Genomic DNA, 26,931 nt, shown 5'->3' with positions numbered 1-26,931 from the left:
TGCTTTGGGGTGGGAATGGAAAGAAGTAGAGGAAATCAGATGATGCGCAGCCTGAAGATGTAACAAAAAATGATTGTAGCATAATTGATGGGATTAACATATCTAATAAAAGAATAAAAATATTTTTGGCTGGACAAACGGATGGGTCTGCTAGGCATAACCTCCAACCCGGTTCTAGCTGCTTAGACAAAATTCCTCCTTTACTCTTCCTCCATCATTTTTGAAGGGCAAGAGAAGATCCTGGAAGAAAAGGTACCCAGGGACCAACTATGACTAACTCCCCTTGGATGTTTAGTTGTTATTAAAACAAGTTTGATGGCCTGGAGTGGTCCAGACTGAGATCAGATAGGCAAGTGAGGACAAGACAGGTGCAGCTCATTACCAGGAAGGGGCTGTCTGGATAGAAACCTAGACTCAGCAGCAGGGGTTCAGGAACTGATCCCAAGTAGGCGTGGCTGATTTCACTAAGCCCTCCTGCCCCACCCTCCCTGCCTTATAACTGAAGGCCTTTGCCATCCTCCCAGGTTTATGGAGCTGGTCAAGAACCTCTAGCCTGGCAGAGCCAGCTAATTCATCCTTGAAAAGAGTGAGGCCGAGTTCCAAGTCTTCAAGCAGGCACCAGCTGTCAGGAGAGCAGGAGGATTTCTGGAAAACAGTAAGCAACCCTGGGGATGCTCTAGGACTCATGGGGAAGGGATCCCAGGAATTTCTTGGACTTCCTGCTGATTTCATAGGGAAAGGACTGGTGTTGTTTTAATTCAGATAGTACAGAAAATGCTATTTTGTAGCGGGCTTAGTTGAATCAGGTGGGATCATCCAGATGACACACAGAAAGAAAAGTCTGAGGGGGTGACAAATTCAGAGTGTGATCAGTGCTGTGAAGAAGGATCCAAGAGTTTCAAGAGAGTAAGTGTGGGGCTTCAGCTAGTTAGAAAAAGCTTCTGTGGGGACTGACATTTTTGCTGAGACCTAGAGAGTAGGTAGAAAGTGTGACCAGAGAAGGGCATGGCTTGGAGAAAGACTTTAATTTGGGAATTGAGCAAACCACCAAAAAAAATCAGAAATCAGGTAGAACTGAGGGCAATACAGATGGAGATCTGGTCAGGGTAAATGTGGTGGCAGAACGTGTGGAGCAATACAAACCAGTGACAAGTCTGAGGCAAGGGCATGATCCAATCAGTTTACTTATCCATGGGTTCCTCAGTTCCCTTGAGAATAATCTAGCCAGGAGTACTGACAAGACAGATTGAGAGGCTGGACTTGGCTATGACAATTTCTCTGTGGTCATGAATGTCTCCTTGAGCATCTTAGCAACAGATCTTGCCACGTGGTCTTTCACGCAACATGAATCGCACAATCTGAAGGATCATAAATATTGCTATTATCAGTGAAACTGGCTAATGTTTGGAGAGCACTTTAACACTTCCACAAACACCATCCACTCGATTCTCAAAGGAATTCCATGAACTGAGCACTACTCTCTCAGCCCCATTTTACACAGGGCTGAAGCTCTCATCAGTACTTCCTTGCTCAAGGTTCAATAAAGCCAAACAATCTCAGAAGGGCTGGAGCAGTACCCTAAATCAGCTTCCCTAATTCAGACACCTCTGTTCTCTCCAGCTGGTCACAAGACCTTCAAACAGAAGGTTCCAAACAACTAACGAAATTTTGTAATATTTACAAAGATGAGTAAGAAATTATATGAATTTCTGGGGGATGGGTGGGGCTAACGAGTTCAATTTTGAAGATACTGAATCTGAAGTGACTGCAGGATCTTCAAGTGGAGAACCCAGTAAACACATATTAAGGGTGTGGAGCCACGAGAGGATTATAATGTGTCTGTATTTATTTTAGAGTTAAAGATCTCAGAGCTTGCTGTCTTGTAGGACAAATCGAGTGGATTAACCCTAATAGAGGTTAGTCTTTTATCAACACAGAAATGATTCTATGCTTAAAGGGCTTTTTTCCCCTTGAAACCAAATGTAAAACTTGACTGTGTTGGGCATTAGTCTTTAAGGGGGAAAAAAAAATCTATAAACAGAATATAATATGGTCAAAGAACATGATTTGCAAAACCATCACGAATTTTATTTTTATTGAAGTATAGTCGATTTACAGTGTTGTGCCAATCTCTGCTGTATAGTAAAGTGACTCAGTTGTACACTATATACATTCTTTTTAGTATTCTTTTCCATTATGGTTTATCACAGGAGACTGAGTATAGTTCCCTGTGCTACATTAGGTCCCTACAGTAGGACCTCATTGTTTATCCATTCCCCATATAGTAGTTTGCACTTACCAACCCCAAACTCCTACTCCATCCCTCTTCTTCCTGCCTCCCTCTTGGCAACCCCAAGTCTGTTCTCTGTGAGTCTGTTTCTGTTTTGTAGATAAGTTCATTTGTGCCGTGTCTTAGATTCCACATATAAGTGATATCATATGATATTGTCTTTCTCCTCCTGACTTACTTCACTTAGTATGACAATCTCTAGTTGCATCCATGTTTCTACAGATGGCATTATCTTGTTCTTTTTTATGACTGAGTAGTATTCCATTGTATAATGTACCACATCTTCATCCATTCATCTATCGATGGACATTTAGGTTGGTTCCATGTTTCGGCTGCTGTGAACATAGGGGTGCATGTATCTTTTTGAATTACAGTTTCGTCCAACTATATTTGCAGAAGTGGTATTTCTGGGCCATAAAAACTAATGAATATTGATCATAACTTAATCAATTGATTATAACCTAATTAAAAATTAGTTGCCCCATATAGTTACCTGGCTACATTCCAGGTGGAGTGACAGCACATATAAGAGGCTGGTGTGGGAACTACATTTAATATCCTGGGATAAAGCATAATGGAAAAGAATAGAAAAAAGAATGTATATGTATGCATGTATAGCAGAGTCACTTTGCCATACAGCAGAAATTAACACAACACTGTAAATCAATAATACTTCAATTAAAAAAAAGAATGAAGAAGCTGGCGTAAGTAGTGTAATAAATAAAGCTGGGAGTAATCAAGAGCTCAATTTGATGGGTGATGTTAAGTTTTTAAAACTAATCACCAGCATCAAGAAGACTCTAATTTCTAAAGCAATGAAGGAAAAACAGCTTTTTTTTTTTTTTTACAATTTTGAAACTCCAAGCCTCTGACCCTTTGCTTTTATTCTCTTTGGTCGATGCAGACAATTCCCACGCCAGTTTCAGAAGAAGCCCTATCCTTCCCCATTTTCCTTCTTTGTTCAAGCTGTGCCTTTGGCCTGGAAATTCTTTTTCATACCACCTCTCTCTCTCTGTCTCTCTGTTTTTCTCAAATCCTCTTCATCCTTCATGACCAGTGGCTGCTCACATATCACAAAGCCTTTCCTGAGCTCCTCCCTAAAAGACCCCCATGGTTCTGACCCTGCTACTCAGGGCAGGGTCCTCTGTAGAGAATACTTATGTGTGTTTTATCTCCACCAACATATTAAACAAGAGGTTAAAGATCAGCTTTTAATACCTTCGTGTGCCTCAAGACTGCTAAAATGATGCCATCAACATCACAGTCATCAGTTCTTATAAAAATGAAGGAAGGAGGGAAGGAAAATAGTACTGGAAATTGGGACACTCAGTCTTAATGGGGCCAACAGGATTGACAAAATGGAATTTGTTTGGTTAACCTGGATAAAAATATTATAGTTATTTTAGGAAAACCTCTTTTCCCACTTAAGCCCCCAAATAAGAATTGAAGGGTTTGAATAAATAACAAATAAGTTTTAAAAGTATAAAAGCTTATTTTACAAGGCAAAAGTCATTATATTGTTTAAGGCCATATTTTCAAGTAGAATGGCAAATTGTCTTATATGGAAATTGTCACTTTAAACAAGTTCTATCTTAAAATACAGGATGACTGCAACTATGGGAAAAAAACAAACCATTTCAGCATAGACAAAATAACGAGAAGGAAATTTACCAAAATGTATACCACCCTCCAACACAAGTGAGTTCAGTGTATCCAACTAGGACTATTTCCTTAACACACTCAACACATTTTAAAAAGGCAAAGGATAGGACAGAAAGCTTTCGTTATAATAGGCACAGAAATGTGTGATGAATCACACAGATTAACCCAGGCAATTAGGCGCCTCTTACATACCTTGGACAATGATCAGTAAATATGTAAATATCTTTCTGTTTTCTCTGCATCACTATTATTTTACCAAACTAAATGCTTCCTCCAGGATTGTTGACTGGATGCTTCTGCTTCTCTCTTTAAACTGTCAGTCTGGTAGAATATTCAGGCCCAGATCTCCAGCCATGGTCCTCCTCCTATGTTTCTCACTTTTTCTTAAAAAAAAAAAAAAAAAAATTTTTTTTTTCCTGGGATGTCCCTGATGGTCCAGTGGTTAAGATTCTGTGCTTGCTTCAGCGGACATGGGTTTAATCCCTGGCCAGGAAACTAAGGTCCCACATACTGAGTGGTACAGAAAAAAAAAAAAATTTTCCCTCCCGTATTAAAACATGTTACCTTTGCACTATGTGTGTGCATTCGTCACTCATTTGTGTCTGACTTTTTATGACCCCATGGACTGTAGCCTGCCAGGCTCCTCCGTCCATGGAATTCTCCAGGCAAGAATACTGGAGTGGGTAGCCATTCCCTTCTCCAGGGGATCTTCTCAACCGAAGGATCAAGCCTGGGTCTCCTGCATTGCAGGCAGATTCTTTACCATTTGAACCAGCAGGGAAGACCTACCCTCGCACTGTGGATTTGTTTAATTAAGAAAAGTATAAATCAAGAAATCGCAATCATTCACAATCTGCTCTCACAAAAGAGCAGTTTATGGTATTTACTTCTGTCTTTTAAAAATGGGTCCACCTGCACAAATAACAGCTTTTACAACATTGGAATAAGCTGCATTGTTTCTTTCCTGCTTTTTTCTTCCAGTTATCCTTATGTTATAGGCATTCCCTCTTGTCCTTGGAAAGTTTGTCAGCTTCATTTTTAACCAATAGCACAATAATACACCATTTTAATATACTCATTAAAGATGCAAGATGCAAAGTCCTCTGGTCCTATGGCTATTCGTGAATAACCTTCCAGAGGGTAGCTCCTTTCCTTCCTCATCTCTCTCCTTGACTTAGAGTGAATTGGGTCCCAAGCCTTGAAGTGACAAAGGCAGAAAGTGACAGATCCAAACCACACCTTGCCTTCCACATCACTTCACTCTCAGCTTAAAAAGGAGACCTCAGAAACAAATCCCTCTGCAATTTTAAAAAAGGCTTTCGACAGAAGCTCTTTTCCTTAAGCTAAGATGTACCCGGAACAACGGGAAACGTAAGAACAGGAGGAGTACTAGGAGGAGGAGGAGGAAATGGTTGCCCCACCCGCCTCAGGATGGAGGGAAAGGTTCTAGTGAGATGACTAAATGTTTAGAGAGCCAAGTTGGTCTAGAGTCTTAATGCTGATTAGTTGAAAGGCCTTGGCTGACAGAAGGAGGGAGATGGATCAGGGTGAGTACTGGGAATCTGACTTTTCTGAGGTGCTAAGTCAAGAGAAGGGAGGCGTTTGGAGAGGGTAGGAGGAGAACAGCAGAGACAGGAGACCCTGAATTGATGCTCTTCCTTTGTTCAATCTGCCCCCTTCCTCCTGTTTCCTCATCTTCGATCAGACCTTGGCACAATCATACAGTTATTCCTTCTCTTCTGAATGGATTCAGCTTAACCTTGAAGCTATGGACCATCTTTGCTTTAACATCCTGGGACTGGAATGACTTTGGAAGGTCTGAGGAGGCCCACAGGGTGCCTTTGGTACTCGGGAGGTCGTTTCCATGGCTGACTCTGGAGCTGAGGGAGGACCACCTCCAGGATCCTAGATCTCTCCTGCTCCAGCTGCTCCTTACAGAGCTGTCCTGGCTCCTGAGCTCAGGCCCCCTCAGAGCTGTAGCCACTCTGCTGCTGGGACTGAGAAGGAAGGCCTGGCAGGCCAGGTCAGCCTGGCAGACAGACTCACCGGGCCTGCCAGGGGAGCGCACTAAGATGGAGTATGCATTTCTTAAAGCTGTGTTCTAAATTATATATTATATAAACTATTAGGAATTATATAAACCATTAGGAATTAGAGAAGCGCACGGTATTTTTATATAAGCCAGAGTTTAGTAGAGCCTTCTCCAGAGACTTGTTCTTATGCTAGATTCCAGGGTACTTTTGTGCTAAATTCTAGGGTATTTCCCCCCTCGGCTATCCCCAATTACTGTAAGCCTAAAATGTTATATTATCTTTTAACATATTATGCTTTAACTAAGCAAGTAATACACACACACAAAAATGCTTGTTATAAAATGTAAAAAGTTCATATTTTAGGATAAAAATCCCCAAGTCCCCTTTTATGTACAACGTACTCCCAATCCTCCTCCTTCCTCATTGGAAAGAACTGTCAACAATTTGGCTAACTGCTTTTAAATAACACTAGGTTATATAAAATTGTTTTATACAATAAGATTATATAATATATATTATTTGATGACTTGCTTTTTAAAAAACTTAATCATATATCTTGGAAATCTTTGCAGGCTGGTGCATATTGGTTCATCAATTGGTCTAAATAATTACAGTTTTCCATTCTGGGCATATAAATACAATTTCTTTAATAAATATTTTTTTGTACTATGCCTTATTCCTGGACATTTAGATTGTTTCCAATATTTTTCTCTTATAAACAATGCTGCAATACATGCCCCTGTCGATATAACTTTGCATATGTATACAAATATTTATGTGAAAGATTTCTAAAAGAAGAACTATTGGACCAAATACAATATCCACTTTAAGTTTTGATGGATATTTGTAGAGGAGGGAAAACTTAACATTTTTCCCTCTCCCAATTAGGCTTGTTGGCTGGGGACCTATAAATTAGATCAGCAAATGACAAATAATGAAAAAAAGTTTATTAACATGTGCACTGCACATGTACAAAGAAGCACTCTGTGATGAGTAACTCAAAGGAGTGGTGAGAACTTGGGCTTATACATCATGTTAACAAGAGAACATACATTTTTACAAAATGACAAAAGGACAAAACAAAAGAGAAGGACTTTGAGTTTCTAGGGCAGTAGATTGTTGGAAGGTAAATTATAGGAGGGAACTAATGGAAGATAAGGGTTAGTTAATACATTGTTATATAGATTCCTCTGGGGCTATCTCTGGGTTAATGAGGGTCTAGAGCTGTCTCTGGTGATTAACTTCTGTCCTTCCTCGTAGAGAGGGGAGGGGGGTGTGCGTGCTCAGTCAGTTGTTTCTGACTCTTTTCGACTCCACGGACTATAGCCCACCAGGTTCCCCTGTCCCTGGAATTTTCCAGGCAAGAATACTAGAGTGGATTGCCATTTCCTGCTCCAGGGGATCTTCCGAACCCAGGGATCGAACCCGCGTCTCTTGCATCTCCTGCACTGGCAGGCAGATTCGTTACCACTGAGCCGCTGGGGAAGCCTGGGGAGCCTTCACAAATTAAGTCCTGCTTTTAGGCAAATAGCAGAGGGCAGAGAGCTTTTCTTTTATCTGCTGCTTCTCAATTGCCTTCGGCTCAAAATAATCTTTATCCTAAAGTGGTGTATTTGGGGATGACATAATCTGCTACCCTTCAGTATCAATTAATTTTCTCTAAAAAGTCTGTATGAATTTATACTCACACCATATATGAAATATAGGAGACAGTCCATTTCCATATACCCTCACAAAATAGATTGTTATTCTTTTAAGCATTTCTGAATGGATCAAAGATGGAATCTCATTATTGTTTTCATTTGCATTTCTCTGATTATAGCAAGACTTCTTAATATTTATGGCAACTTTTATATATAATGGATATTCATCCTTTGTTACATTTGCTGTAAAAGACCTAATAATTTAACTTGTACAGCCAGTCGAGTAATGCTTTCTCCTGCCAGCAGCCATTTGAATTGCTGAGTACTGAGTGGAAGTAACCAAACAATATAATCACCTAGACACCATTAAATGAAAACAATGTTTCAAAGAAACGACATAGTAGGACATGATTAACTGATAGACAAGTGGTTCAAAGCCTAAGACATTGAAGAGCAGGGCAACAGACCAGGTGGGTGCTGGACCTTGTTCTTCCTTGATTTGCTGGCAATGTAGGATGAGGAGGTTAAGAGGGACTGCAGTTTCCATTGTGTTCTTCAGACCCACAGGGCTCTACAGGGCAGTCAAGGGAACCCCCACCCCAGTTCTTCCACCGGAGTTGCTCCTCTCAGGTCTGTATGTTATGTTTCTATTTGAATAAAGCACAATAGTCATTTATTTGGAAAGTAAAAAAAAAGTGAAAACCTCCAAACCAACTTAAGAACTAGGTTCTACAATCAAACTGTCTAGGTTTAAATGACAATTTTGCCACCTACTAGGTAGGTGATCCCAGGCAAGTTACTTAACCTCCTGAATCCTCTGTCTGTTCATCCATAATACGGAATTTGTAATATCTTGTTGGGTAGTTGTAGGGATAGAGAGAGATAATGCATAACACACATAAAGCCTGGTGCTTAATAACACTCAGTAAATGTCAGCAAGATATGAAACTTGTTACAGGTGCTCCCCATCCTAAAATAACAGGGAAGGATTCACAAGGAAGTGGATGCTGAGTTTGCTTGAAGAATGGGTACAATGCGGACACACACAGGTGGGGAGGGGCAGGCCCATCCAGAGGTAAAGCTGGGCTCAATCTATTGGGAGGCCCCAATACACACAGGGGAAGTACGGTTTATTTATGGGCTGTGGGGAGGTAAGGCTGGATACATGTGTTAGGACCCCATCGTGGAGGGCTTTGACTGCTTGGCTAAGGAATTTAGACTTGCATCTTTAGGTAGTGAGACATTTTCATCCTTATACAGAAATGCTCAGTGGTAATCTCATCACATAGGAATCTTTGTAAGCTCTCACACAGAAGTGCCCTTTCATATTTCTTAAAAGGGAAGAGATGAGAAAGAATGAAGTGTTAATCAAAGTCCCAAACTGACAATAACAATGAGAAGTGGAAAAATAAAAGACGTTGATGGAGAATTGGACTAACTGCAGGGACAAAGGCAGGAGAAGTAAAGGAGCTGAGTCCACCTGACATTCAATGGCAGGTGTCCGCTCCCTCTGCTGACTATACCAGGGGCCGTCTGGTCCCCTTCACTACCTCTGTCTGGAGCTTTCTTGACCTTTATTAGTAGCCTGCTTGCCTGGGACATTGTGGGCAGTGAATTCTTTCAACTTGCCCTAGTCTGCATCCAAATTAGCCGAGGCCTTAGGAGGCCCAAGAAGTCAAGGTATTTCACCAGAGGTTTACCAGCTTGCGTGCCTGTGGCCACCAGTCCCTCGCATACACCAGGGTGGTTCCTCCTTTCTTCCTACCAATGCCTTTGCCGAGATCTCATTAGCCTTTTGCCTAGATTATTGCAATAGAATTCTTACTGCCCTTCATAGCTTAGTCTTTTTTTTTTCATAGCCTAGTCTTGTTTCCCTCTGGTCTGGATTAATTCTGAAGCACAGCTGTGATTGTGACACTCCTCAAAAACCTGCCTTTAATCAAAGCAACACTTTTCCTTAAAGACAAAAGGAATACATGTTCAAAGCAAATGCTGGGCTGACAGAAAAAAACTCAAAGGAAAGAAAAATTTCCCATAATTTTACCACCTGCAGTTAATCTGTTAACATAGTTTTTTTTTTTAATTTTCTGTGTTGCTTTCTAAAGTTGCATGAATTATTTCCCCATATCCTTTGTCCTTTTGTTGATTACATTAGGATGAGAGGGATAAACTTTACATATTCAATTCTGAAAAAGCTGGCTAAAAATGTAACATTCAAAAAACTAAGATCATGACATCCAGTCCCATCACTTTATGGCAAGTAGAAGGGGAAAAAGTGGAAGCAGTGACAGATTTTATTGTGGGGGGCTCCAAAATCACGGTGGACAGTGACTGTGGTCAGGAAATTAAAAGACACTTGCTCCTTGGAAGGAAAGCTATGACAAACTTAGAAAGCATCTTAAAAAGAAGAGACATCACTTTGCCAACAAAGTTCCGTCTAGTCAAAGCTATGGTTTTTCCAGTAGTCATGTATGGATGTGAAAGTTGGACCATAAGGAAGACTGAGTACCAAAGAATTGATACTTTCAAACTGTGGTGCTGGAGAAGATTCTTGAGAGTCCCTTGGACTGCAAGGAGATCAAACCTAAAGGAACTCAACCCTGAATATTCACTGGAAGGACTGATGCTGAAGCCGAAGCTTCACTACTTCGGCCACCTGATGTGAAGAGCTGACTCATTGGAAAAGATCCTTATGCTGGGAAAGATTGAAGGCAAAAGAAGAGGGTGGCAGAGGATGAGATGGTTGGATGACATCATCGACTCAATGGACGTGAGTTTCAGCAAACTCCAGGAGACAGATAGTGAAGGACAGTGAGCCTGGCATGCTGCAGTCCATGGGCTTATAAAGAGTTGGACACAACTTAGCAACTTGAACAACAACATCCAGTTCTTATTGTAGGATATTTGGGTTGCACTGAATATCCTTATGTTTATACTTTTACACACAAATTATGATTTTTCTTAGGAAAAATTTCTAGAAGAGGAATTTGTGGATCAGAGGAATTTGTTTCAAGGCATTCTTTCATTTCATAAGAAATGTTGATAAACTGCCCTCAAAAAGGTGTAACATTTTATCCTCCCATTAGGGAGAGTTACACAAATTGAGTGAGTGAGTGAAGTAGCTCAGTCGTGTCCGACTCTTTGCGACCCGATGGACTGTAGCCTACCAGGCTCCTCCATCCGTGGGATTTTCCAGGCAAAGGTACTGGAGTGGGTTGCTATTTCCTTCTCCGTTACACACACTACTACTGAGCAAATAGCAGCATCTCAGCCTGGAGTCAAGCCACTCCTCATCCTGGCCCTGCTGCCCTCGAAGGCCTCTCTCTCTCTCCTTCTCTACAGCCCCACTGTCATCCCGCCAGGTTATTCTTGTACTTCACACATATCCATCCACGCAAACATCTCCGAGCACCCACCAGGGAAGGCAGGAGATTGTGGAGGTTAAGGGGGCAGGCTCTAGAGCCAGCCTGTGGGGGTTTGATCCCAGCTCTGTCCTTGCTGCATGGCAGCGACAATGTGAACACCTCCATCCCAGAGTGGCTGAGAGAACGGAAATGATTTCAGACACAGCAAATGCTTCAGACAGTGCCTAGCATGTGGTAAGCGTTCAGCGAACATCAGCTGCAATTATCAGCAATTAGGAACAATGGTTCCTTCTAGGCAATGAGGGAGGGGCCCAGGGGTGAGAAGATGGCCAAGGTTTCTGCTTCCTGAAACTGATTCTAGATGCTATGAAGTGTGCTCTGCAGAAAGGCAAAAGGCTGCTGTGATGGCAGATGATCACAGGGCAGAGGATGGAGCATCGTGATCAGTGGTTAAGAAAGTCCCTGTGTGATGGTTACGTCTGAGCCAAGACCCGAGGGGGACATGGAGGGGGACATGGGCGGTCCAAGTGTTTTGATGTCTCTGAGGTCAAGAGGTTAGCACCTCAGAGCTCATTGCAAGCAGACAGCTGCTCTAAAGTCTCTATTCACTTTAAGACTCATAATACATGGGGATATATTTTGATCCTTCTATATCCTTGTCTTTGTGTTAGTCAAGCACCAGGAGTCATGCAGCTGCGGCTTATTTCTAATCTTACTCGTCATTAACCCCTGTGGGCTGGTGGCCAAGGTGAGACAGCCTTGTGGGCGTTACCATGTTGTTTTTTACAGTTTTTTTTACTAATTGATTCTGCTTGATTTTCTGTTTTGTTGAATTTCTTGTTGATCCTCTTGGCTATCTTTGCTTCCTCTCTTGAAGGCCCTCCCTTTGGTTCTCTGAAGTCACTGTCTCCCTGACATGAAAAGCACTTTAGTGAGCTAAATGCATAATTATTTTAAGTGAATATAATTAATGTAGGATGCATTGTGATATTTTCTATTCTACTCTTTAAAAAAAATATTGGTCACATTTCTCTCAATTGATTTCACAAACTACTAATAGGTTAGAAATGTTTACAAAATGCTGTCTAATTATTCACAGTCATCTGTCTTGGATTGTGCCCTGAATTTTCTGGTTCCAATAATATAACTATTTAAGTGCCTATGTTACATTTAAGAGGTTGAAAAACTTTGTACTATTTGATCCAGTGATTCATCTTTGAATCTGCCTCAAGGAAAGATTGTTACTGGGCTGGTGGGGGGGAAGGTCAAGGGAGCATTGTACACATTCTGTTTTCAGCCAGATGTTTGACAAATTTGTGAGAAAGATGCAAAATGAAAGCTGGATTTGACTTTAGACTGTGAAGAAAATATAAAAACACCTAATCCAAAAAAAAAAAAGAAAACAAAACAAAACACCTAATCCAGTTTCCTCACATAAAGAATTAGATGTAGTCACAGCTAGCTGAACAACTCTACTTACAGAGTATTTCCTAATGGCTCAGTGTTAAGGTGGAAGGAAGCTCCAACGGTAATACTCCACTGGCCTTGGACTTAACCCTTAATGTTTAAATCATCATATGACCAAAGACGTGGATGACAACCTGGAAGAGAGTTTAGCCAGTTCCCAGATGGCAAGAGAAAGTGTTTGGGTGAAAGAATTAGGACTCAAAAAAAAAAATTCAACCAGGTAACAAAGACAGGCTAAAACCATCAAAGTGAACTCGTTTAGTGAAATTGTAAAGAACCTTTGTGAAAAAGGAGTTCAAATTGCAAATGGCACAAATCCTGGCTGGAGCAAACATGAGTTTTTCCTTTAGGGTGCTGTTTGGCAGCATCCCGAGCAACCACCCTCTAGATGCCTGTCGCAGTCTCTCCTCCAGTTGTGACAACCAAAAATGTCTCCAGATTTTGCCAAATGTCCTCCAGGGGGCAAAAATTCCCCTGTTTAGAACCACTGAGGTAACTGATGTACTACTTGGGGGAAAAGGCCTGAATGAATTTTTATCACCAGCAAAAAGAGCAAAGCAAACACAACCCGAGGTCACCAGTGCTAAGAGCAACTGCTGATGACTGAGTGCTCAGCCTGCACCTGCCACCATGCTAAGGTCTTTACATGTGAATCCTCACCTAATGCCCACGTGGACCCTAGGAGGTGGGCACACCATTGTCACCACTTTTCAGCTGAGGACACTGATGTCCAGGGACCTTAGGTGACTTGCTCAAGGTCTCACAGCCAAGATGGTGACATCTTGCACCTTGCCTATTATGCTTTGAGACTTTTAAGATTATACACTAAGTATACATCTTAGCCAGCAGCCAGGGCCCTCATCCCCCTGGAACGTGGCTGAGAAGTAAGAAATTAAGCTGTAAATAACCCTGTGGTACCCACCTGCACCCACATCCTCAAGCAGAGACTTGCCTGTAGCTGAGGTCCCAGCCTCCAGTCAGTTCTTTGACTTAGAAAGTGCTAGTCACTCAGTCGTGTCTGACTCTCTGGGACTCTGTGGACTGTAGCCGCCAGTCTTTGACTTAATTCATACAAGATTTTAGTATGCTCTTTCTTCTATCATCAGGATAATAGAGCAATTTTTAGAAAGCTTGTCAGCAAAAGCGATTAAGACTACAAGACGGCACTTCAAGGGTTAACTTTCAGTTATCTGAAAATGTTGTGTTGTCTGGGACCCCAGTTCTTCAGCTAGGTTCAGAGGTCACTGGAATCACAGTGCTGAATTGCTCTCTGAGTCCTGAAACTAGGCAGCAGGGTGCAGAGGTCTAAGATCTGGACAGCAATCATAACCGAGTCAGAGCCAGGTGCAACAGAAATGTCGAAAAGTGTTGGGGATGCTGAGCCCAGGAAGCCACAGCTGTCCCCTTGCCCCATCTCACCCCGCAGTGGCAGCCTTGGAGCTCAGGTCCGTTGACCTGCAGAGCGCCAAGAACAACCAGGAGCATCACACACAGGAGATGGGCCTCCAGCGGCTCATCGTGCGCCGTAGCCAGTCCTTCACCATCCAGCTGCATTTCAACCGTCCCTTCCACTCGAAGAAGGACTCCATCACCTTTGTGGCTGAGACAGGTAAGCCCACCCCTCCCCAAGGCAAAGTTCATCTACAGGGCCCCTGCCTCTCCTTTTTGAACCACCCTCCCCTCTCTTCTCCTGGGACCCCCAGATCCCTATCAGTCCACTTAAGATCTGGCTGACTCAGCCAACTAAGATTGTGATAATAACAGACAACTTTTAAATATGCAACAGGCACTGTGCTAAAAATTCATGCACATTATCTCATTTAATCCATGACAAGACTTTCAGGTGGGTACTACTATGATCCCATCTTACAGAATAAAAACAGAAAAACCTGAGGCCTACATTGTAAAGGGGCTTCCCAGGTGGCACTAGTGGTAAAGAACGCACCTGCCAATGCAGGAGACATAAAAAACGTGGGTTCAATCCCTGGGTCAGGAAGATCCCCTGGAGGAGGGCATGGCAACACACTCCAGTATTCTTGCCTGGATAATTCCATGGACAGAGGAGCCTGGTGGGTTATGGTCCATGGGGTCGCAAAGAATCAGAAACGACTGAAGCGACTTAGCATGCATGCACATGATAAAGAAAATGCCTCCAGTGCAACAGACCTGGGTTTGATCCCTGAGTCAGGAAGATCCCCTGGAGAACAGAATGGCTACCCACTCCAGTATTCTTGCCCGGGAAATCCCGTGGACAGAGGAGCCTGGTGAGCTACAGTCCATGGGGTTGCAGAGTCAGACACGACCATCACTACACAGATGTTAAGTGTCTGTCCAAGGACACCCAGTGGCAGTAAAAGGATTAGCAAGTTGTGGGAGGAGGTAAGGGTCCTTCCAGGTCCCCAGCAATCATGTCACATAGATTTTGAGCCTCACTGCAGAGTTGTTCTCTCCTACGCAGGACCAGCGCCCAAGGAGCTGCTGGGAACCCGAGCCACCTTCTTGCTCACCCAGGCCCGACAAGGCAACGGCTGGAGTGCTTCTGACTTCACCATTCAGGCCAACTCGCTCTTTGTCTCCCTTTTCACACCGCCCAGTGCAGTCATTGGTCCCTACTCTCTGAAGATGGAGATCTCTCAGGACCCAAGTCATAGCACGACCCACCCTCTGGGGACCTTCATCCTACTTTTTAACCCTTGGAGTGCAGGTATAACGTGTTCACAGGTTGTAATGCTAACTGATCCATTGGGAATGCTCTGTGAGGGTCTACTTAGAAAGTCCCGAAGATAAACTGCTGGACATCTATGCAGTGTGTTACCATATGCTCACTAAAAATCACCTTCACAGAGAATTTTTAATGGCATGATAAAATTAAGTTCATGGCTTGACGTTAAATGAAATCGATTAGGAAATGGGACACATATGATCTTAATTACATATATGTGCAGAAAAAGAAAGTGCAGACAGGTTACACCAAAATGTAATGATGGGTGTCTCAGTAGTGGGAAGGGGTGATCTTCATTGTCCTCTTTCCATCATCCATATTTTCCAAATCTCTAAGATCAGCTTGCTGCTTTTAAAACCAAGAGAAGATGATCTTTTTCTAAAGTATAGATTATATTGCTGGCCTCTAGAAAAGCACATAGACTTTTAAGGAGCCCAGTCTTGATTTCTATTGCCATCAACCCATTGCTTCTCTGATTATCCAGGAAGATACTGTTGTTACTGTTTTTTAATTTTATTACTGTTTATTTTTTGGTTTGGGGCTTTGTCCCCTCTGCTACTCTTAACTGCTCAGAGGACGACGTCTACCTGCCAAGTGAAACACTGCTGCAGGAATATATCATGATGGACTATGGCTTTGTTTACAAGGGTCATGAAAGATTCATCACCCCCTGGCCCTGGAACTACGGGCAGGTAACACTGTCACCTGAAGTGGGCCTTAGACAACTCTGTTAGCTCGTGAAGTACCACTAATAGAAGTCAGGGTGTGTAGTGCTAGAGTGAGAGGCACAAGGAAGGAAGGGGAAATGCTTTTTCTTCTCAGTTTTTAATATTTTGTATGAAAAACTTTAAGCATAATACAAGTAGACAGGCTACTCTAATGAACCTCCATGAACCTCTTACCTTCAATAGTGATCAATTTATGGTGAATCTTGTTTCATCTGTATCAAGGATTTACAAACTATAGCCTGTGGCCCACTGCCTGTTTTTGCATGGCCCAAGAGCTTAGAATGGTTTTCATACTTTTCAAACTACCAAAAAACAAAAATTAAAAAACAAAGCAAAACACAGTCATCCTTCAGTATTTTCAGGGCATTGGTTTCGGGATGCCTCCACATATACCAAAACCAAGCATGCTCAAGTCCCTTATATAAAATGGCATAGTATAATATTTGCACATAACCTATGCACAACTTCTCATGTACTTTTAAATCATCTCTAGATACTTATAATACCTAAAAATATGTAAATGCTATGTAAATAGCTGTTGGAATTGTGCAGCAAATTCAAGTTTTGCTTTTGGGGAATTTTCCAGAATTTTTTTTTTCTTTTTTTGTTTTTTTCAGAATTTTTTTCCCCTAATATTTTTGATTCTATTGGTTGAATCCATGGATGCGGAACCCACTGATACAGAGGGCTGACTATATTTTGTGACATGCAAATTATATGAAGTTCCAACTTTGGTGTCTAATAATACCCTTTTATTGGGGAAGGAAATGGCAACCCACTCCAGTACTCTTGCCAGGAGAATCCCATGGATGGAGGAGCTTGGTGGGCTACAGTCCATGGGGTCGCAAAGAGTCAGACACGACTGAGCGACTTCACTTCACTTCACTTCATTGGAACGCAGGCATGCTCATTCACTGAGGTATCATCTGTAGTTACTTTCACGCCACAATGGCAGAATTGCGTGTGGAGACTGAGACCCTGTGGCCTGTAAAGGCTAAAATAGTTATTATTTGGTCCTTTACAGAAAAACTGCTGATCCCTGGTATATTTCCCTCCATTCCTCCTACCTCATCACTGAATTTTTTGGAAGCAAATTACCACATCATTTAGTTCACTAATACTTCCAACTACAGTTCTAAAAGATGATGACTCTCTGAAAAACTAAACCACAATCCATTGTTATAACTGAAATAATACATGCAGTTCTTTAATAACACTAATTATCCAGTTAGAGTACACAGCTGGGGACCTTTGACTCCGGGCAACTTTTCTACTCTCCACCTCCAGCCATGGCTAGGATAGTTTCTCTCTGCCTCCCACTGTCTTCTCAGCCCTGTCCACACACCCTGGGAGGGGAGAGAGGGGTGGGGGCAGGAAGCAGGGAGCCTTGCTGAGGAAGATCAGTTTCCTGTTCCCTAACAACCTGTATACATTTTTGAAACTTAGAAAACTACCAGGGCATTTGATAGTCAAAAGGGTTAGGATGCATGTACAAATATACGTTGTATGTCCTGAGTCTACACTGTCTTCTGTGCCCACACCATCCATGCTGAACCCTCTACCTGCCTTCAAGGCTGTCCATGCTCTTCTCACGCCTCACATGCCTAGCCTTACATTTATCCATCTGATCATTTCCTAACCCCACAAGTCCTCCAGAAAGAAAATCTCTGAGCCTGTTTCGGGTACCCATTGCACCCAAAGACCTCATGTGAACAGCCCTACCTAGAGCTCTTCCTGTCTACTTAAGTCTTTCCAAGACCAGCAGCTCCAGTAGTCTTCTGCTCCTTTAAATTGACTCTCATCTCTCTAAATTACATTTGCATTTTCCATCAGAAACACACAGGTTAGTTCTTCAAATCCTGAATCTCACACATTCCCAACTTGACTTGTAAGCTCCTTGAAGGCAGGACCTGGTCTGATATTTAGCACCTACCCCCACCACACATACACCATCCCTAAAAGTCAGTGCTACTGAGTTGGCTTCAGAATTCTAGACGTTTTTACTCTTCTCTTTGTTCTTCCGTGACTTCCCCGGCAAGTTTGAAGAAGACATCATAGATATCTGCTTTGAGATTCTGAACAAGAGCCTGTACTTCTTAAAGAACCCGTCCAAAGACTACTCGCAGCGGAACGACGTGGTGTACATCTGCAGGGTGGTGAGCGCCATGGTAAGACCGGAAGCTTCCCCGGCCCCGCCCCAGCGTCCCCAGCAGGGGCACCGCGGAAACTCATCTGTCTGTCCTCTTTAGATCAACAGCAACGACGACAGCGGCGTGCTGCAGGGGAACTGGGGAGAGGACTACTCCCGGGGGGTCAGCCCCCTGGAGTGGACGGGCAGCGTGGCCATCCTGCGGCAGTGGGCGGCCAGGGGCGGGCAGCCTGTGAAGTACGGGCAGTGCTGGGTCTTTGCAGCTGTGATGTGTACGGGTGAGTGAGGAGGGCGGGGTGGGAACGGGGTGGGAATGCAGACTAGCTTATTGACTCTTTACGATAACCCTCTGAGGTCGGGCTGGGATTGTCTCTACCTCACCTCGGTTAATTGTGGCTTGTCTACAGCCCTACGGCTAAGGAGTCGTGGACGTTCAGCTCTTAAACAGCACACTCACTGGTCTCAGGGAACCCTGCAACATCCAGTGAAGGGCTGACCTGCTGCAATCACTCCACAGACTCCTTGATGGAGCAGTTAGACTATTAGAATGGTCACCTGGATAGAGGAGCTTCTGGTCCCAAAGTGGAGGCAAAACTGGCTTCTTTCTGCCACTGGCTCAGGCTCCTCAGCTCAAGATGAGCCTGGGGTCAGGGGCAAGTTGGGGGGAGCGTGAGGTGCCAGCAGATGATCTGGGAAAACCTGATCTCACCTGTAGGCAGAGCTGCCTCCCAAACACCACTGAGAGATTCTTGAGGAGTTACAATTAAGAGATTTGCTACTTTGTTAACTACCCTTAAGGAGCATCCATGTTTTATACATTTATGAGTTATTTATAATTTAGTCCCAGGTCATCAGTCAGATTATCTGTGAATATGAGGGAAAGGGAAAGCACTGTGGTGCCTGCTTATCCTCCCCCAAGAGGCAGGGGTACCTGGTACAGTGCTGCCCATCCCACTGTGAGGCTCGAGAAATGTTTACTGAACCGACATGCTGACTCTGAGTTGGAGAAGGAGGGAGCACAGAGTGGGAAGGGCAGAGACGGCGGCCAAAGTTCTAGAGTTTTATGAGAAGGGCAACACAGCTTGGCAGTTATGGACAGGTGCTGCAGACGGCGGAGAGGTTTAAATATGAGTGCTGAAATCAAGTGACCTCACTGTGCTCATTTGTGTTCACTGGAAAATGCTCCGCACAGTACAGCCAGATTTGCTTTAGGCTGGGATGTCCCTGACCAGGCAGGAGTTAAGGGGGAGGGCTCAGGCCTTTAGACTCTGTGAAGAGGGAGAAGGTCTGGGTCTGCCTCTTTGCTCCACCCCCGGGCCTCTTCACTGCCAGGCCCTAGAATCTACAGCCTTCACATGAGGGGAGAGCTGCTCCTGCCAAATTACCTCTGGCCACTCACAGCCCTGGTCTGACTCTCACCCCTGCCAAAGATTTGTGAAAAGCCCAGGAGCTGTGCTAGGAGTGGACAGGTGATTGCAGACAGGTGGCATCCTTTGGGGCTCTTGAATGAATCGAAACAAAAAGTCTGGCCAATCTTAATAGTCCTCTTACATTTCAAAGCATTGGCATCCCCATAGCAGCCTCAATGGGCACCATTTGCTACTAAGAAGGATTGTTGTTCAGTCGCTAAATCATGTCTGACTCTTCGTGACCCCATGCACTGCATCATGCCAGGCTCCTTAGGGGTGGGATAAACCTCTCTCTAAACTCCTCACCTTGCCTTTAGAGGTGGGGACCTGTGTTTCAAAGGTCACATCTGGCTCTTGGCTTAATTTCATCTGCCCCTGATCAGCGGTGTCTGGGGGTGGCAGTAGGATAGTCTAGTGTCTGCTTTGTGTGATTCCTAAGAAGCCACAAGAGGGTGCTGTTGTCTTATCAAAGATGGTCATTCCCTCCGTCTCCATGCACGATTTCCTTTGTTGCTGATGTCTTCCATGTATCTCTATAAATCTATCTTGCTCTTCTATCTGTACTCTGATTTCTTTCTTACCTCCTTCAAACCCTTTCATTTGAATTGAGTTACAGATCCAGAATTTCAGAACTGAAAATCATCTGGTCCAACTCCATTTTGTTACATATAAGCTAAGCACTAAGGCCCAGAGAAGTTAAGCCATCTACTTAAGGTCACACTGCTTCTCTTCTGACCACAGCACAGGTCTCATTTTTTTTTTTTTTCTTTCAAATTATCAAATGTGTAGGTTCTCTGTTTTTGGTTCGGACAGCTGCTAAATGGGAAAAGCCCTAAATGATCAGTTGGGTTGTTGTTAATTGTTTTAAGTGACCCTCAAGTGATTTCTTTCTCCTGGTGGAATGGAAACCATGGATAGGACAGGTAAGCCACAAGGTTTCTGGGCCTGGGTGCGGTGCTCTGAGGATAAAGGAGGTATAGGTACGGATCTGCAAGCACCTTGGCCTTTTTGTCTCCTCCAGCTTAAAATTGAGAAAGTACGTACGTGAGACCAGTGATTCTGCTTGAAATGGATTTGGTAATTCCCCATGCTTTTCCTCTCTTTAGTAATGAGATGCTTAGGTGTTCCAACCCGTGTTGTTTCCAATTTCCGTTCTGCACACAACTCCGATGCGAACTTGACCATCGACACCTACTATGACCAACATGCAGAGATGCTGCCAACTCAGAAACGAGACAAAATATGGTAAGGGGCACTGTCTCCTGCAGATCTCTGCTCCGTTCCAGGTAGGGTAGGAAAATTCTGACCTGATGCTTTCTGGCGTTAAGGAAATACTGCCCCATACATTGTTGCCAGTGCTCAGAGAATAAGTCCTCAGCCAGAAAGCTGTTCTGGCTAATCAGATCATCACCTCAAGCTCATTTCAGACATAGAAGACTATGAGTTAATGTATTGTGAGTTTGGCAACCAAATGAACAGATTGTGTGCCCTCTGAATACTGACCTCATCTTACTCTTCCTTCATTGAGCCTTTCTGTCTGTCTGGACATTTCTCTGTTTCTCTCTCAGGGCAAAGCCAGGACTAGCTGTCTCTGCATACTTACTCTGATCTCTCTCGACCTCTCCTCTCCCTGCCCCACTCTCCCTCCCAGCTGGCATCTGTGTGTGTCTCTTTGTGTCCCTTTATTCTTTTATCTCTTGTAGCTTCCCCTGGTTCCTTTTCTCCTCTCTTCTATCCCAAATCTCATTTCCTGTTTTTGGTTTCCAGCCAGTTTCCAGGTAAGACCTTTGAATTGTATCAGAATTAGCTGCTGTCCTTGGCACTCCCTCCCTCTCTGAGCTCCTCGAGGGCTGAGCTCCTGAGCTCTGAGCTCCTCTGGCTCAATGAGCAGTAGTGTATCTGGGGAGGACATACACTCATGTAGAATTCTGTCTGTGAACACACAGCCTGAACCTAATCATGAGGAAACATCAGGTGAGTCCAAAATGAGGGCCACGCTGATAAAATCAATCAATCAAGACTGTGTTCAAAATGTCAGTGTGATAAAAACAGAGCCTGAGGAACTCTTCCAGTTCAAAGGACATAAAGGGTATTGGACAACTAAATGCAATGTGTGATCCTGCATTGGGTGGAAAAAAAATGCCATAAAGGACATAATTAGGTCAACTGACAACACTGAAATATAGACCATAAGGTAGATAAAGTATGAATACTAAATGTGTGAAGTTGAGAACTGTATAAGAGTATGTAAAGGAAGGTCCCTATTCTAGGAAATCTCCATCTGAAAGAAAGTCAGTGCTAAAGCAAATGGAGCAAAATGCTAACGATAGATGAACTGGGTATATGGGTGGTGTTTATCCTAGTCTTGCAACTTTACTGTGAGCTTGAAATTACTTCCAAATAAAATGTAAAAAAAAAAATAGAAGAAACAATGATATAAAGCACTCAGTATAGGGTCTGATACCTGGCAAATCCTCTGAAAATGTGAGCCCTTTTCTCCTTACTGCCTTCTGCAGGAATTTCCATGTCTGGAATGAGTGCTGGATGATCCGGAAAGATCTCCCTCCAGGATACAATGGGTGGCAGGTTCTGGACCCCACTCCCCAGCAGACCAGCAGCGGTGAGTGAAGACCACTGTGGAAGGGCCTGGGCTCTGTGGGGAGGCCAATCAAAGTGACTGACCCCGTGAGCAGGAGGCCAAAAGGGAGTGATGCCTTTCCCACTTCGTCCACTTTCCAAAGTTGTAGCAGAGACAACTTCGGGTCAGGGGTCTAACTTCGCCGTTGACAGCTGGGTGGGCCAGTGAGTCACTGGACCTCTCAGTCATTTGCTCCCCTGTGACGGAGGGAAGATGAGGATGATGCTTCCCAGGGTGGCTGTGAGCATCAGATGAATTAGTGGGAACTGGAGAGCACCGTGTGGAGGAGGGTCATTGATGCCACTGCCTCTCCCCATCCCACCTCCCTCCTCTGCCTCCCAGGGCCACGCCCCACTGGCCCTGGTCCACCTGTCAGCAGCCGAGTTAGTGCTCCACAACTCCTGTTCCCTGCCCAGGGCTGTTCCGCTGTGGCCCTGCCTCCGTGAAGGCCATCAGGGAAGGGGAGGTCCATCTGCCTTACGATACCCCATTTGTGTATGCCGAGGTGAACGCTGATGAAGTTGTTTGGCTACTGAAGGATGGCCAGGCCCAGGAAATCCTGGCCCATAACACCAGTTCCATCGGGAAGGAAATCAGCACCAAGATGGTAGGGTCAGACCAGCGCCAGAACATCACCAGCTCCTACAAGTACCCAGAAGGTGCCTGGGACCCCAGGGTTTGCAGGGAGGGGGGCAGCTGTAACCTCCTTTGCTTTGCCTGGCAAGGGGTTTGAAGATGACTCTCATGTGTAAACCATCACCACCTAACCCAACCACCTCAAAAGACAACTAAGAATAGCGTCCAGTGTTTATATTCAGGAACTCATTTAACCCCAATTTTTGGCAACTCTATGAGGCAAGGAGATATCCCTGGGCTATACATGACAGAACCCTGCACCAAGAGGTGAAGGGACCATGACGGAGCGAGGGTTTGAGCCCAGCAGCCAGCAATACCCATCCCCGTGTTCTCAGCTGTGAGGCTGTATCATCTCCTTCGGCAGCTATTCTTGGGGTTGGGGCTTCGGGAGGGGGTCTGGGAGTTTCTGGGTGTCTTGTTTCCCCAAGAAGGTCATTGTTCCTCTTGACTCCTCCCCACTGATGTCTTTCCTGGCTCTCCTTTCTGTCAGGATCCCCTGAGGAGCGATCTGTGTTTATGAAGGCCTCCCAGAAAATGCTGGGTGTGCGGAGGACCTCTTCACCCTTCCTAGATCTTCTGGGGTCTGCGGGCGCTGTGGGCCAGCTGGCACAGCTGCAGCTTCACCTGACCAGGAAGCCTGAGTGGGGCCAGGACTTGCTGCTGAGGCTGCATGCCCGGAGGGTGGCGGACAGAGCCCACCCCCAGGGGCCCATCCACCTGGTGGTGGGCTTCTGTGCACAGACCCTGCTGCACAACGGCGGTACCCGGGAGCCCCTCTGGAGACAAAAAGTGCACTTGACCCTGGACTTTGGGGAGGGTGAGTATGAGGCAGGCCTGGAAAGGCATCTACAGGGAAGGGAGCTTGGGGCCATGAACAAGTCACCCCCAGTACACACACACACACACACACACACACACACACACTCATGCTCACGTACATCAGGCAGTGAAGCTGCTGTTGACAGGAGGTTGAATGCCAGGTACTATACCTCTGATGCTGCCAGCAGGGAAACACAGCAGTGACCTCAGCTTACCCTTGGGTGCAGGGTAAGCACTCTCTCTCTCACACACACACACACACATGTAGATGCACACTCATTCTCTCTCACACACATACACATTTTCACTCTTTCTTTCTGAGACCCATTTCTGGACTCAAAGTGCATTTTGTCTGTGCTTAGATATACAGTGGCCGCTTGCGCTACCTTACAACAATTACAGAAACAAGCTGACGGATGAAAAGCTGATCCGCGTGTCTGGCATCGCCAAAGTGGAGGAGACAGGGAAGTCCATGCTGGTCTTAAAAGATATCTCCCTAGAGCCTCCCCACATATCTATTGAGGTAAGGCATCTGGACAGAGAAGGGGCTGGGGGGCCCTCTGACTCAGCCAACCCAGGGGCTGGGGGTACAGCAGCTAACAAGACACAGTCCCTGCTCTGGACACCAAATGGATGATTAGAGTGCAGTATGGTGTCGTCTCTGTGCTCTGTGCAAAGGGAAGGCTTCCCAGAGGAGGTGACATTTTATGGAGGATATACAGGAAGACACTCTAGAGAAGTGAGGTGGAAATGAACGCATTTTAAGGCAACGAGACAAGAAAGGCAGTGTCTGGAAGATGGAGTAGAGTAGACAGGTTTGAGAGAGATTCAGGCCAAATTCCTGGTCATCTGATAAGACAGGGGTGACACGGAAGAGGGAAACAAATGAAAGGTGAGCCTCACATCTCCAGTTCAGAGGCCTGAGGGAAGGGCGAGGCCATTGCACAAGGAATGAATATAGGTGGAGGAAGGGTCAGTGGAGGAGGGTGGGGATGATGCCCAGCTCCTATCACCAGGGTTTTCCTTCCTCTGAAGCCTCCCTCCGCCACTTTTCCCTCTTACCTGAAGACTCACCCACGGCCTAACCCTCACCTGACTCTACACCTGGTGGATTTGCCTAAATAGCATGCTCCACCCCAACGGGAATGGGAACCGACTGACTCCACGTCATAAACCATCTGGCCACCTGACAGTCTTCTCCTGGGCCGTGAGGTCGTCAGGCAGCCTCCCACGGTGGGGGGTGGGGGCACCGGGCAGAATCACAAGAGCAGACGCAAGCCTGGGGCTGAAGTGAGGCCCTGTCCGCCACACAGAGCCCTGGTTACAGCAGGATCCACTGCAGACACAGCAGATGCCAACTGGGCTATTAACTGGTCCCCGTTGGTAAGAAGGAGATTCCCAGGTGGCTCAGTGTTAAAAAATCTGCCTGCCAACGCAGGAGACGCAGGAGACACAGACAGCTTTGATGTCTGGGTTGGGTAGATCTCCTAGAGTAGGAAATGGCAACCCACTCCAGCATTCTTGTCTAGAAAATTTCAGGGACCGAGGAACCTGGCAGGCTACAGTCCATGGGGCTGCAAAGAATTGGGTGTGACTGAGCAACTGAGCACATTGCTAAGGAACCATGGAATTATTCGTATGACTCTGCTGGATACCAAAGCTATTTTGATCTTGTTCAGCTCTGGCACGCTCACTAGAGTACAAAGGACTCGTTTCTTTTCTTTGAGTTCCAGGGGAGCCACAGTGTGTTCTTCCTTTTCTGTGATTCTCTGATTGAGCCAGAACACGCTCCCAGTAGGATCTGGGTGGTCGAGTCATTTCCATTCAACACTTGTCCACCAGATAGCCATCATATGGCTGGCACTGTGCTAGGCACTATGGCTCAAGAAGTGAGTAGGATGGCACCCCTGCCTCCCACTCACAGACCAAAGTCATGATTGCCCTATGACACAGCCCTCACATGTGATGGACTGAGTGCACCTGGAAAAACTTAGAGTAGGTCTGCTAATGTACATGGAGACAGAGCAGAGTGGGAGAAAGATCCTGCTGGGGTCTGGAACACCTGGGTCAGGTCTGGGCTCTTCCATTAACATTTCTTGGGACCCTGGCCTCAGAAGGACATCATTGGTGGCACATGGATGGCACATATGACACCACTGCCTTATCCCATGCCTGTGTCAGACATTACTAATCAATCACAACTCTCACTGACTCTGGATTGTCCTCAAGATCTTTTTTTTTTTAATTGAAGGATAATCTCAAGATCCTTTTTAACACAGCATTCCTATCAGTCACAACTAACAGATTGGAGCTGGCACTTAAAGTTGAAATCTAATTGCCATCCTGAGCTAGATGATGGGGAGGGAATAGATTTCAACTTGGTACCAATTCCCCATTGGTGGTGGCTTCCAGAAGTACTGTGAGCTTCCAAGACAGGCCAGGGTATGTGATAACCACGAATACCCTGGGCTTCTGTTCTCTCCCCTGCAGCATCTTAACCCCTAAATAAGTAGTCCCTGGTGGTCAACAGATGGATGGAGTTTGCTGCTGAGTGCAGAAATGAGGCCACATCCCCACAATATCCTTGTCTTCTCCCCACACAGGTGTCTGAGCGGGCTGAGGTGGGCAAGGCACTGAAAGTCCACGTCTCGCTCACCAACACCCTCTCGGTGGCTCTGAGTCACTGCACAATGGTGCTGGAAGGCAGTGGCCTCATCAATGGGCAGATATCAAATGAGTGAGTCCCAGGGCCACCCACCTGTCTCCTGCTGGTCTTTGCTAAGGGGAGTCTCATGGGGTCACAGGATGGTCCTTCATCTCCTGGATGATGCCTCCTTGCTCCCACCTTCCTCCAGAAAAGGTTGAGGTCGATCAGTGGTGTGGGTGGGATAGGGTGGGGTGGGAGGTGCTTACTGACCAAGAGCAGAATCCAGAACACCCACCCCAGCAGTTACTCCAGGCTCTAACAGGCCCTTTTTGACCCGCAGCCTTGGGACTCTGGTGGCCGGACACACTATCGAAATTCAAGTGGACCTCTACCCCATCAAAGCCGGACCCCGCCAGCTCCAAGTCCTCGTCAGCAGCAACGAGATCAAAGAGATCAAGGGATACAAGGACATCTTTGTTGCTGCAGCCAGGGCTCCTTGAGCCTCATGCTCACCTCCTCAGGCCCTCTAGTTGCCCAGCTCCTCCCCTGCCCCACCTCCAGACGCCCTTTCAGTCCCCTACCCACCCCTCAGGCCCACCTTGCTCTTTCCTCCTGGAGGTGTGTTTTATCTTTGTTCCTTGCTGTCCTCTTCCTGGCCTACCTGGGGGCGAAGGGAAGCTCTGTGCATCTTGGGAAGAGACAATAAAAATGCTTTATTTATCA

At 45.2% G+C, this 26,931-nt stretch overlaps 1 protein-coding gene and 1 long non-coding RNA gene across 2 annotated transcripts in view; one reads left to right on the top strand and one right to left on the bottom strand.

Moving 5' to 3' along the window:
- The first annotated feature begins 533 nt into the window (after positions 1 to 533).
- Positions 534 to 26,931, top strand: TGM7 (transglutaminase 7). Its single transcript, XM_043489978.1, has 13 exons — positions 534 to 655; positions 13,887 to 14,069; positions 14,919 to 15,164; positions 15,756 to 15,874; positions 17,950 to 18,078; positions 18,160 to 18,337; positions 20,575 to 20,713; positions 21,985 to 22,088; positions 22,523 to 22,765; positions 23,233 to 23,559; positions 23,924 to 24,084; positions 26,165 to 26,298; positions 26,549 to 26,931. Coding segments are annotated over exons 1-13 (2,124 nt in total). The 5' UTR covers positions 534 to 654; the 3' UTR covers positions 26,709 to 26,931.
- Positions 4,192 to 26,931, bottom strand: part of LOC122455106 — a 65,160-nt gene continuing 42,420 nt past the window's right edge. Inside the window, exon 4 of the long non-coding RNA XR_006273587.1 lies at positions 4,192 to 4,335. This is a non-coding gene — a long non-coding RNA (uncharacterized LOC122455106). The remainder of the gene's footprint in view (positions 4,336 to 26,931) is intronic.

This window comes from Cervus canadensis, chromosome 17 (assembly GCF_019320065.1).
Source record: "Cervus canadensis isolate Bull #8, Minnesota chromosome 17, ASM1932006v1, whole genome shotgun sequence".
NCBI classification, from domain to species: Eukaryota; Metazoa; Chordata; class Mammalia; order Artiodactyla; family Cervidae; genus Cervus; species Cervus canadensis.
This window is presented reverse-complemented; position numbering and strand designations above follow the sequence as displayed.